Source organism: Stegodyphus dumicola, chromosome 6 (genome assembly GCF_044657685.1).
Source record: "Stegodyphus dumicola isolate Sdum_Otavi_A_Nest chromosome 6, ASM4465768v1".
Lineage (NCBI taxonomy): Eukaryota > Metazoa > Arthropoda > Arachnida > Araneae > Eresidae > Stegodyphus > Stegodyphus dumicola.
This window is the reverse complement of record NC_140773.1, coordinates 158141985-158154726: the sequence shown is the minus strand read 5'-3', so window position 1 is coordinate 158154726 and position 12742 is coordinate 158141985. Positions and strand designations below refer to the sequence as shown.

At 31.4% G+C, this 12742-nt stretch overlaps 1 protein-coding gene across 1 annotated transcript in view; it reads left to right on the top strand.

Moving 5' to 3' along the window:
• LOC118189286 (COP9 signalosome complex subunit 9) overlaps positions 1-12742 on the top strand; it is a 39617-nt gene that overhangs the window by 13225 nt on the left and 13650 nt on the right. The window contains exon 3 of the mRNA XM_035359865.2: positions 2070-2142. Coding sequence (XP_035215756.1) covers positions 2070-2142 — 73 coding nt within the window. The remainder of the gene's footprint in view (positions 1-2069; positions 2143-12742) is intronic.

The following is a 12742-nucleotide window of genomic DNA, read 5'->3' as shown; positions in this document are numbered from 1 at the left end:
AGGTTAATTTCATGTAATACTTTTTTATTATTATAATTTATATAAAAAAGGCTAAACATGACTGATTGGAAGCATAAGAGTAAATAGATTCTTATAATTTATATAAAAATTGCTAAACATAACTAAATGGATGCCTGCATCTCTATTTCGCTACCGAGTTATCGCTAAAGCATAGTTTCATCTCGTTGGTTGTTCAAACGTAATTTTCTATAATGAATGATGCCTTTCCTTTCTTGGAAAAGTGCAGAATCGCCCACTTATTTGTTTGTCGCTTTTTACAAGGGTAAAAACAATTGAACTTTTGTCAGTTTTCTTTTACTTTTTTAAGTGAAAATAGGTCGATGTGTACATGGATACCGAGTATGTGCAATTCTTAAAAATGCGCCAAGCAGTGGGTGATTCTGAACTTTGCCCAAAATTCTATTGCACACTTTTCGTCATGGGCAATTCCCAAATTGTTAAATCCATAAGGTATCAAAAAAAGATTTAAAAATTAAACTAGTATTTCAGTGGCGTCTTAAAAATATAGAACTATATAAACTTATGCAATCTGAAATCCACGCGTATGCTAGATTTGGCGTGCTGTTCAATGGGCACATTTGCTAGATTTGGAGCTTTTGCGCATACATTTTTGCTGCAATTTCTTACGGTCCTCAAAACGGAATAGTACCAAAAAAAAAAAAAAAAAGTATTTATCATCCTATTGGTATCCAGATCCTCTTCTGCTAATAAATATTCTTTTGGATTCCAAGTAGCAAGAATGCATTATATCTGACAATATTTCAATGCTGAATTGACAGAGAAATATTATGACAAAGACAATTAATTCAGGGTAGGGGTCAAAATTAAAAGCATGTTTAAAATATTTTACTGTGTTATAGATAGAATGATTATTAATGAATTAATTATTATTTTTAAAAAATTGATTTTTAACTTCCATCCAATACAAATTAAAGTAAATATAGCTAAAGTAATACATACTTTTATTGAGTTAATAAAAGATGTACCAGAAAAATGATTTGTGCATTATTATTATTTTTTTGGTACGCAACCACTTTCAGTAAGATATAAAAAGGAACCATAAAGAATATTCTGTCTTGTAAAAATTGCAATATCTTTACATCTATAATTTTTAATCTAAAATTGCTGTTTATGAGGTTTTGGTAATCCAGGTGGCATCTGATCTGTTATTTTGAAATGAGACTGTTCATACATTTTGCGAAATATTATGGAATGTGTAAATTTAAGTTTCATCTTAGTTTTCAATTAAAACTCTATGAATAAGAATTATCTGAAATTATATTTAAATATTTTTATGAAAGTATTTTCATTTAATAATTTTTCACAAAACTATATTAATTAGGAAAAGGTATGGAAATTTTTAGCAGTTCTTCCAATTATAACACATAGATTAGTTTGCTTTCATTTACATTTATACTTTTAAGTAATTTCTATTAATAATTATGTGATGAAATTATAAACACAAGTCTTATGTGTCTTTGCATTTTTATTTTCTTGTGTTATTTAAATAAATATAATATTGTTACGAATTTGGTATTTAGAAAGCTATGTTAGTTCAATTATAAATTAAATGGTTTTATTGCTCGCGCAGTGCAGCGCGTGACGAATATTAAAAGAAAGCTAAGCCGGAAAATTGAAAATGCAAGAGCGCGTGCATTAAATAAATAAATATCTCTTTTAGATTTCGAGAAAGTACTGGAGAATTCTAGCGCGTGATTTAAAAATCTTATAAAAGGAGGAAAGCATCTCAGTTCGTAGTAGTTGTTTAGTTTGTTGTTGTTTAGAAAACTGCCCTTGTTGATTGTAGCGAATTCGCGGATTAGCTTTCTTTAGCTGTTTTGAATTATGTTCTATTGGACATTTGAGTAGTTAAAAGATAACTACTGTGAGATATTGTAATACTGCATCATAATTTGAGAAAATTTAAGAATTTTGTTGTGATAATAATAAATTTTTGTTCATTTTTCATCGGACTTGTGCATTCCTTTCATAACGAACCCGAACGCACGCAACAATATTAACTTTGTATTGTATCATCTCCATTGTAGGCTGGAGGATCTAGTGGCCTGTTAATGGACTTGGCTGCAAATGAAAAGTCTGTTCATGCTGATTTTTTTAATGGTAATTATATTTTTCAGGCTTTTTTTATTAATAATTTTTTTCTAATGCTTTGAGCTTTAAATTATTTTGTTCTCAATGTATATTAAAAAATCCAGAATTATTACTAAAAATTTAGAATTAATATTAATAATAATAATTAATTGCACAGTATGTAGTGAAAGTGTTATTTCTTCTTTTTAGGAATTAAATGTGAAAATCTAGCATTTAATACAGGTTGTATTTAATTTCAGCCAAAATTGGTTGAAGGTCTTTAATTTTGCTCATATGTCTGGCTCTCCTTTATAACTGCCATTTTGAGTAAGAATTAGCATTTTGGATGAATATGAAATTTAAATCATGTTACTTGTAACACAGCCATTGCAAATTAGCATTTTAAACAATAAGAAATTGACAGTCATCTTTGACTGAAAATTTCTAGTTGCTTGATCTGTTGTTCATCCAACATTTTAAAACGAGTGTTACCAGCAAGAATATTATCTGTCTGCATTAATATTTCATTTTTGATATGCCATTTTTGAAGTATGAACTATGACAAAACCTTCATCTTCTTAAAGGTCACAATAATAATAAAACAATCTTCAAGAAGATGAAAACATCAATGAATAAAAATCAGTTTTTCACCTAGTGTTATCAAAAATCTAGAAAATTTTTAAAAATAAGGAGGGAAATTTTGACAGTATCGGCTGGTATTAAAAAGTATAAATGTGGCAAGGGACACACATTTACATGGAGAATTTCAACTTCTGTATCTCTAGACCACTAGGAAAAGTGCATATTTTCAAACATTTATAAAAAAATTTTGTCTTTACAAAACCTGTTCCAGTTTTACAATTTTAATTTTATAAATAAATATTTTTTATGAATTTTTAATTTTTATAAAGGTATTATGAACTTCTAATTTGGAAATTTCTGGCCAAATATTTATTTGATTTGCTTGCTCTTGACAGACACTCAAGTTATTGTTTGAATTCTTTCCACTTAAATGCATATAGTCTGAAAATACTTTTCCTTTTTTGGAATATGACTTTTGTCATGCATTCCTAATTTTAGTGACTTATCAACACAGTAGTGAATTCAAGATAAATTTTTCTAAAAAAAATTTTTTTTGTGGTTTGCAAATTTTGTGATTTTTTTTACATGCATAATGACATTCATAACTTGTCATTAACATAACAGTAATATATTAAAATTATATTTTTTAAAACTAACATTAACATAAAATATTTCAAGTGACTTGTTATTTTTAAATGTTTTAATTCTGAAAAATAAATAAGATATTAACTATTATAAAGCATAGTTTTCAATTCACTTTTTAGCCAAAAAAAAAAAATACTCTAATTACTTTGACATTTAATTTGTGTTTCATATAAATATAATTGGATAGTAATTTTAATTAGTGTACTAATTATTAATTATTAATGAATTTAAATTAGGAATAGGTTTTTTGAAATCTTTAATTCTTTTAATCCCAGCTCTCTGCATTCAGGAATTTAGTATAGCTCACTGTAAGAGAAAAAAACAATAATAAGAGTATCATTAACAGCTGTTTGCGAAGGGTCAGTCCAGGGGAAGTTGGCTTAACTGTAAAAACAGGAGAAAAAGGTTTGATGTGGAGTTCTGTTGATTAAAAACTAGGGAGTTAGCTTTCCTCTCCCTTGTGTGTAAGAGAGAAAAAATTCAGGTTTCTTCATGTGCAAAAAAAGAACAAAAAAAAGGGGGGATTGTTCCTGTTGTAAAATAAGAGCTGTGTGCATAAAATTCTTAGTTTAGAATTAAACAAAAGACTTGAAAAACAAAATTTTTCTTATTGATATTAAACTTTATTTTGCTGGAGTTCTTGGCTGTATTTGGTTCAGCGGGCTTAGGTAAAAATAATAGGCTGGGGTTAATTTTAATTTTTTTAATGAACCTATATGAAATTGAAGACATTTTACTTAGGTGTCTTTGGAATGTGTTTGGAATAAGAGCATCAGATTATGAATAGATTTTGTGTGATATGATTTGGTTAAAGTTAGATTAGCCCAGCAACCACTGAGGCCCCAGGACATGCCAAGGAGATTTTCAAGGTACTTTAGCTATGCCTGGAGAGGATACAGTGGCAGGATTTTTCTTCAATCAAATTTAAGTATTTACCAATGCATTCCCTTTTATTAAATTTTGCTACGTAATATCTGGGAATTTTTAATATCAATCAACAGCTCAAAGGTCTGATTTTTTAAGTTGCCTGGCACCAATCAGTTGATTTAAATTTGGCCCAACAATAGCTCAGAAAAACTCATAATTAAAATAAATCACTTTACATAAGAACTCAAAAATGGACTGTATATGAAAGTTTATTAGTTTCTCCAAAAAGCTGAACTCAAAAGTTCAGATTGAATTTGAAAAATTAAGAGTCAAAAATTCTTTGTAAGTTAAAATTGTTTTTCCCACTACACGCTTCAAGTCATATTTAAGGGATTTCACGCTAGCTTCCCATAAACCTCCAAAGTGAGGAGTATTAAAATGCCAATTTATGCCTTCAGTAGCTAAATAAATTTTGATTTCTTCCTCACTTTTATCCTTAAATAAAGATTTTAGAATTGCTCTTAATTCTCTATGAGCACCTACAATATTTCTACCATTGTCACTGAAAATATCTGAGGGTTAACCTCACCTGGCAATAAAGGGTTTAAGTGCTGCTATAAATACTGCACTTATTAAATCATTTACAATCTCAAAGTGTGAGGCTTTCATAGTGAAACATACAAAAATACATACAAATACTTTTCTTACCTGTTTACTTCCACCTACAAAATTTTTTACCACAAATGGACCACAGAGATCGAGTCCTGTTCTAGCAAAAACTCTGGATATGGTCACTCTCACAACTGGTAAATCAGCCATCTGTTGCTGTGCAGACCTGGAATTTATCTTTTTACAAATCATACAATTAACTATATTTCTTGCAGAAGCAATCCAAAATTTGCTTTTTCCAAGTGGTAGTGTTGTTTCAGCATCTGCATAAAAGTAAAGAACATGATGAAAATGATTAATCACAATTACAGTAAAATTATGTTTAGTTGGTAGAATCATAGGATGTTTTCTTATTTCACTTAAATCACTGTTTTTTAGTCTGCCACCCACTCTGAGTATTCCATCATGATCTAGAAATGAACACAAATTCAATTGTTTACTACTACAGTCAAAAGTCGTTAATTGGGACACCCATAATCCGGACCTCAAAGCTAAAAACTTTCTGCGCATGCGCCGCGTTGGCACATGCGCACAGGCGTTTTACGCGTGCGCGTAAGACCTTGACTACTGCGCATATGCGTGTGCAGAATACGTTTTCGCCTGCGCGTTTAATGTATAAGGGACGGTGTAAGCTAAAATTATCTAATTATCTATTTCAGTTAATGTTAATGATTGCATTGTTCCTTAATCTTCGAATTGGATCCCGCTTATTATTTTTTGCAAACTGTAAGAGCAATTTTATAAAAGTAAACTTGAAATTTTGATTATGTCAAATAGAATTTCCGATGCTGGAACTTCCAAAGGATCTACAAAACGAAAGTATGTTTCGATGTCCAACAAATAAAAAGTGGAATTGCTCCAAAAAATGGATAAAGACATGAAGAATGTGACAGAGAGGTTAAAGAAAACGAAAAAATTTCGATTGACAAGTTAGTCGGTATTCTCGGCACAGCAATTAACGGGACTTGAACAGCGGAACTTTGTAACTGAACAAGAAATTATGTCTGTTTATAGAATTAAGGAGAAAGTATTATCACATAAAACGAAGCAACTTAAACAACTTACATTGAAAGAAATGTTTAATAAAGTAAACAAATAAATATTAAGCTTTTTTTTTTTGTAAATTTTGGTACCCTTTAGATCATAATTGTTCTTTATTTCATAAATGACGGTTGCATATTTTTAATTTTAGAATTTCTGCATGCCATCTTACGAGATTTAAACTGATGATCTATAATCCGGAAAAATCGATAATCCGGAATCGCCGAAGTCCCGACGAATCCGGATTAACGACTTTTGACTGTATTAGGAATAGGAGCATCCTTTTCTAAGCATTAGATTTCTATCACAAATGAAGTCCTTTGAACATTTTTCACAATACAGCACTAGAAAGTTCACTGGTGGTCAAAGTTCCATGCGTAGCATACAATGGGTGCCTGGTGTTATGCAAGGATCTCTTGCTCCAAGCCACTACTCTTAGCAGTTTGTTGTAAGATGAACAATTATTGATGATATCGAAAGACTCAGAAGTATTAATAAGTGCACATATTTCACTTACTATTGGTGGTTTTAATTCGCAAAAATATAGTTCTGCAGTCTCCTCAGGAAAACAGCTTGACACTCTGTCATCACAGGTTGTAGAAGAAATGGGGGACCACACCACCACAGTTCACACAGCTGAAGTTTGACTGGATCAGTACCTCTTGATATGAGATCCACAGTGTTCTGTTTAGATGGAACGTGATGCCACTGTTCAACTGCGGATAAATTTTGGATGATTGATATTCGATTAGCAACAAAAGTTTTGAGAACTTTACACTCCTTTCTTAACCATGCTAGTACAATGGTGCTATCAGTCCAGAAAAATGTTTTAGAAACCTCTAGTTTTAGTACTTTTAAGACTCTTCTCATCAATTTAACTAATAATATAGCAGCAGAGAGTTTGAGACGCGGTATCGATATACACTTTAGAGGCGCTACCCTGGATTTACTAATGAGAAGTTCAACTTCAGATTCACCATAAGAATTGATTGATTTCACATAGATGACCGCTTCATATGCCACTTCCGAAGAATCAGCAAATCCATGTAACTCTCCTCACTCACAGACCATTCATTCAGGATCCATCTTGGGATCCTGATAAGGTTTAAAGCCTTTAAGGAAGCTTTTCTGCTTGACATTTTCCATTAAAGGAAGAGTGTCACACCAATTTAATTTTAACAACTATAAATTTTGTAAAAGCACTAAGCCCTTGTAATGATTGGACCTATCACACCTAAGGTATCAAATATTCCTGCTATTTGAGATAACACAGCTCGTTTGGTATATACTTTGGTCTATTAGTACATTAAACCCAAAACAATCTGGTAGTGGTTTCCAAAGTATACCTAAAGTTTTAGTATCATTAGTGAATGAATAATCAGATTCTGTAATCTCATCGCACGTAAATTAATTATTCGCTGACCTTTTGTGAAGCCCCATGCCTGCTCTAGCTAGCAATGATATAAGCTATTGTTAGGACATTGTCCATGTAGATATCTTGCAACAATACCGAAGATGCTATTGGAAAGTCATTTCCTTCTTCTTTGACTAACAGCTGCACTGATCTTATTGCTAAAAAAGGTGCACTAGTTGTGCCATATGTCACAGTACGTAATTTATGCACTTTTACTGGATCATGCATTTCCACTTTAAATAAAATTCTTAGCAAATCTCGTTGGATAGGATCCATCAGTATCATCCGATACATTTTCTTTCATAGAAATGTTTCATAGATTTTTTTCATAGAAACGTTCTGCTACAAAGGCAAACTGATGTTCCCTAAATCTCAGCATAATGGCTAATAAATCATCTTGAGTAATACCTCCATTAAACTGTAAACAATTTAATGATTTTCCATTAGAAGTTAATGTACTTGCATTAAATACGACTCTTAAGGGTGTACTATTTGATTCAGGGTGAAACCCACAATGATGCAGAATATAATATTTTACATCTGGTTCTCAAATTCAATTACTTCTTGCATATGACCCAAACTTAAATACTCTTTCATAAAAGTCTTGTACAATTCACAATATTTAGGCTCTTTACCTAAGCGATTCACAAAGAATTTTAGCATTTCACAGCATTTTTCTTAGATTCACAAAGACACGATGGGTCTTCCTTTAAAATGGCACCTTTGCCACATATTTTCTGGTTTCAGTCCTAGAATAGATTTTGAGAAAATGCTCTTCACATATTTCTGCTTCTTTACTCTTAGAAATCTCAGACTTTTTCTCTGCATTTTCTATTTCCCCAAACTCCCTTACTGCTCTTTCTAACTCCAAATTATCTGTAATAAGCCCGCAATGTAATTTACTTTCCCCTTTAGCAGGAAGAGTCCCACTTACAACATAGCCGAAAACACTATTCTGTAATCTTAAATTTTAATCCTGAAGGGATATTTGATCTGGTTTTAAAAGCCGATAGAAATGTTCTGCACCTACAAGAAATTCAATTGGGCCTGTCTAAAAATTGATGTTATCTAAAGATGAAACATTCATTTCAAGAGGCCTAGAGAGCGTATATTCTGTAATTTTAGGCACCACAAAAATTTTTAACTTAAATCGAAACTTTTGTGTCTATTTAGAATAGTTGCACTAACTCTAGATTTTATATTCAAAGGCAATTTATTTATTCCCGATACAGAAATGTTAGTCTTTTCTCCCTTTAGTTTAAGCAAATCTGCTAACCTTTCACTCATAAAATTTGAATTGGCACCGACATCTAACAAACCTCTAACTTTAAAAAAGTTACCTGATGCATCTTTAATTAAACAAACAGAAGTGCTGAGTAAGATGGCTTTTGATTTGTTCACGAGATTGCACATTGTTGAGAATAAATTTTGATCAGTACAGTAGAATTCCAGAAATCCGCAAAGCTTGGGACCAGAGGTTGTGCAGATTTTAGGATTTTGCGGATTTCAGGACAAAAAAGATAAAGCATAATATTCAGATTAAAAGTGCAAAATGAATAAGGCATATTAGATACATTTAATTAAATTATTATATACATTATTGCAATAATTTATTATATGCATTAAGTTATTATTACATATATAAATTGATTATATTATTAATTGTATTATATGTACACAGCATCGAGGTTTACCGATTTCGCTTCATGGAAAGATTTCCTGTTTTGGATTCCAGTGTTAGAATCACTGTTGCTGTCAACAGCTTTTCTTTATTTTTCCGTATATCATACACAGTCATGTCGCAATTCCATACCATTCTGCTATAAATTGAGGAGTAGCACCTGCTTCCATCTTTTGCAGAATTTGCACTTTTTGCGTTACCGTCAATGCAACGTGTTTACATTTTTCAACATTGCAAGCAGTAAAATCACAAGTGCATTTCTTATCTGTCATTGTATTAAAAAGGGCTGAAATTTAAAATATTCTTAATTTATCCACAAAATATCCGTATTAAAAAAGGCAGCACTAAACAATCTCGTGAAATTAAATAACAAAGCTCAGAAAATACAACAACGTGTATCGTGAACTTGTACAAAGAGTTGAGGGAATCGTCTGCTTTTTTACCTCGATGCAGATTAGAGGGGAAAAAAAACCTATCTTATTTTTTTAAACTTTTTTGTCAATAATTTGGTATTTCCGTTTTGACTTATTATTATTCAGTAATTATGACATCATTATTAAGTATTTTTTTCTTCGATATTTCGTACTCAATGTTGCGGTTTCCGGAACCTATAAACTGAATGTTTATATTCGGAGAGGCAACACGGATTTCAGGAGTTGGCGGATTTCAGGTCGGCAGATTTTCGGTATTTGACTGTACTCGCCTTAGCTTGCAGAGGTTCAAATGACGAAACCATCTCTTTGTTTATTTTTTATTCGCAAGGAAAATGAAGTCACACGATGATTCTTTTTACAAATACCGCAAGAGATTTTATTGCTGCAATCAATCACTTTGTGATTTCCTAAACAGTTGAAACATAATTGTTTCGATTTCACTAGCTTAACTCTATCGTTAATTGTCATGTCTTTATAAACAGGGCATTTGTACAAAGGATAAATTTCATTGCATGATAAAATGCATTTTGAATTTTTTACGTCAGTTGGAAAAACCATTGACACATTTTTGGATAACTGTTTTTATTGCTTAATCTAGAATTATCAACTGACAGGTTTTCTCTTTGGTTTATAATATCTCCTTAGCCAATTCTACAGGTTTAAACCAGGAATTTCCTTGCCTTACATTAATAAAACATGATACCTCTTTATCAAGTGTTTGACATATTTTATCAAATACCATTAAATGTTTTAATGTTTCAAAGCCATTTACCTTTCTCAATTTCAATTAATAATCCCAACTTGTAGTTAATCTAGACATGAACTGCACATAAGTTTCATTCATCCTTCGTTTTGTCATCCTAAAATTTTCTAAACAAATTGCGGGGGGGCGGTTCGAATTCTCTTAGCACTATTTCTTTAACCTTCGAATAATCTCTTAGTTTGTCATCTTTAATGTATTTAATATCATTTGTGGCTTTTTCTTCTAACAGATTTAGAAGAATTTCCAATTTAAATTGCTCTGAAACATTTTTAGAAATGAACGCCCTTTCTAAAGATGAAAAGAAATAACTCCAACCTTCTGGTCTTATTGGAATTTTAGTTGTTAATGTGTGTATACTTTTAATAACAGAGTCTAGCGATTCTACATTTTTGCTTTTCTCATTTTCCATGAGACTTTTACTCTTTGTGTCTAGTCGCAGCTTCGCAAGTTCTAGTTCCGTTTTCAATTTCTCAAGTTCGAGCAGTTGGCTCCTGTCACTTTTTCTTTCGTCGATAATATTATTTGCTATACCTTCAAGTAATATAGGGTAATTTTTATATCTTTCACTGTTTTTAATTATATCAATTAAATCTAATATAGTTTTCTCTTCTGAAATGTCTAAATTCAGCTTTACAGCAAGATGCTTATAAAATCTTCATTTTTTGCACTTTTAAATATTTTGAAACTACTTTTTCAATTATGCATTTATTACAATTAAGGCCACGTACCTTCTATTTAAAAGTAATCCGCAAGTTTTCCTTCCACGACACTTGTCTTCTGAATTTGACTCGCATTCCAAAGAATTTGGAATACATGTTTTCACTACCGCTATAACTCCGGCAAGTTAAGGACCAACAATGAGCCCCTCAATAGCTCAGTAAAACTCATAATTAAAGTAAATCACTTTACACAAGAATTCAAAAATGTACTGTATATGAAAATTTATTATTTTCTCAAAAAGCCGCGTAGTTAGTTCACATCTCAGAACATCTCAGCTTCTCAGAACACACTTAAAACTCAATACAAGTGGCCGAAAGGTGACGCTATAAAACAAACATCTGCATCATCTCTTTAGAATACAAATATTATACATTTTTTTCACAGATGGTGCCTCTGGCGTCAACAAAAATTTTTACCAATTTAATCCGTTACAATAAATTTCACTGTGTAACATCTGTCTCCTTTTATATATTTTTATGATAAGAGTTTTTCTTTGGGTAATTATTTTGAAATATTTAGATGTGTTTTAGTTTTCTGCATAAAATTCATTTTGCAGTTTTTCTAAATCTTGGTTTTTCGAAATCTTAAAAATTTTATTCTAAGTATGTTAGTAATTTTAATCTTAGGAAGTTGGCAAGTATGACAGAATGTTGAGTTTTGAGGCATTTTTTCTCGCATATGTTAGACTTCATTTTTTGGAAGGCAAGATATCTATTCCTATGATGAATGGCTAAAAATCCTGTTACAAAATAAGAAATGTGTTAATTATACAGTACAAAGTCCGTAATCCGGACTCGTAGGCACTTCGGCGATTTCGGATTAGGGGTTTTTCCGGATTATAGATCATCAATTTAAATCTGGTAAGATGGCTTGCAGAAATTATACAATTAAAAATATGAAATCTTAATTTATGAAATAAAGAGCAATTACGATCTAAAGGATATCAAAATTTACAAAAAAAAAAAAAAAAACTTAATATTTATTTGTTTACTTTATTAAACATTTCTTTCAATGTAAGTTAAGTTGCTTCGTTTTTTGTGCTAATACTTTCTCTTTAATTCTATAAACAGACATAGTTTCTTGTTCAGTTGCAAAGTTCCACTGTTCAAGTCCTGTAATTGCTGTGTCTAGAATACCGACTAACTTGTCAATCGAAATTTTTTCGTTTTCAATATCCTCTCTGTCACTTCACTATTGGAATGGGTATTTTCTGGATTTAGAAACCTTCAAATTCGTGGCTATCATCTTCATCGTCTTCACCATGAAATATGGTAGCTGGCCATAAATTATGCCAAGCATTTTTTAACATATCTGGAGACACATCCACCCACGATCTTGCGATGCTCCACACAGCAGATTTTATGCTAAAAAATTTCAAAAAGTCTTGAATAGTCTTGCCATTGTTCAAGAAATTTAATATAGATTTTTAAAAAGGCTACTTTATATTTGCATTTCAGTGCATGCACTATTCCTATATCCATAGGCTGAATGATAGACTTATACAATTTGGAGGGAAGAATAATATGGATAAATTATCTTTCACTAAAACTTTAAATGAAGTATGCACCGAACAGTTGTCAACAATCAGGACTATTTTTGAGTCATCAGGTAAACCAACCAAATTCAAATGTCGCCGAGCCTCGGGTACAAAAAGGATTTTCAAACCAATCATTCATCAATGCTTGTGTCATCCATGCTCTTTTATTTGCACAATATATAACGGGGGAAATCGTTACTCCTTTAAATGCTCGAGGTCGTGCGTGTTTTCCGATTGCGAAAAGTTTGCACTTGTGCGTTCCTGCAGCATTTGCACA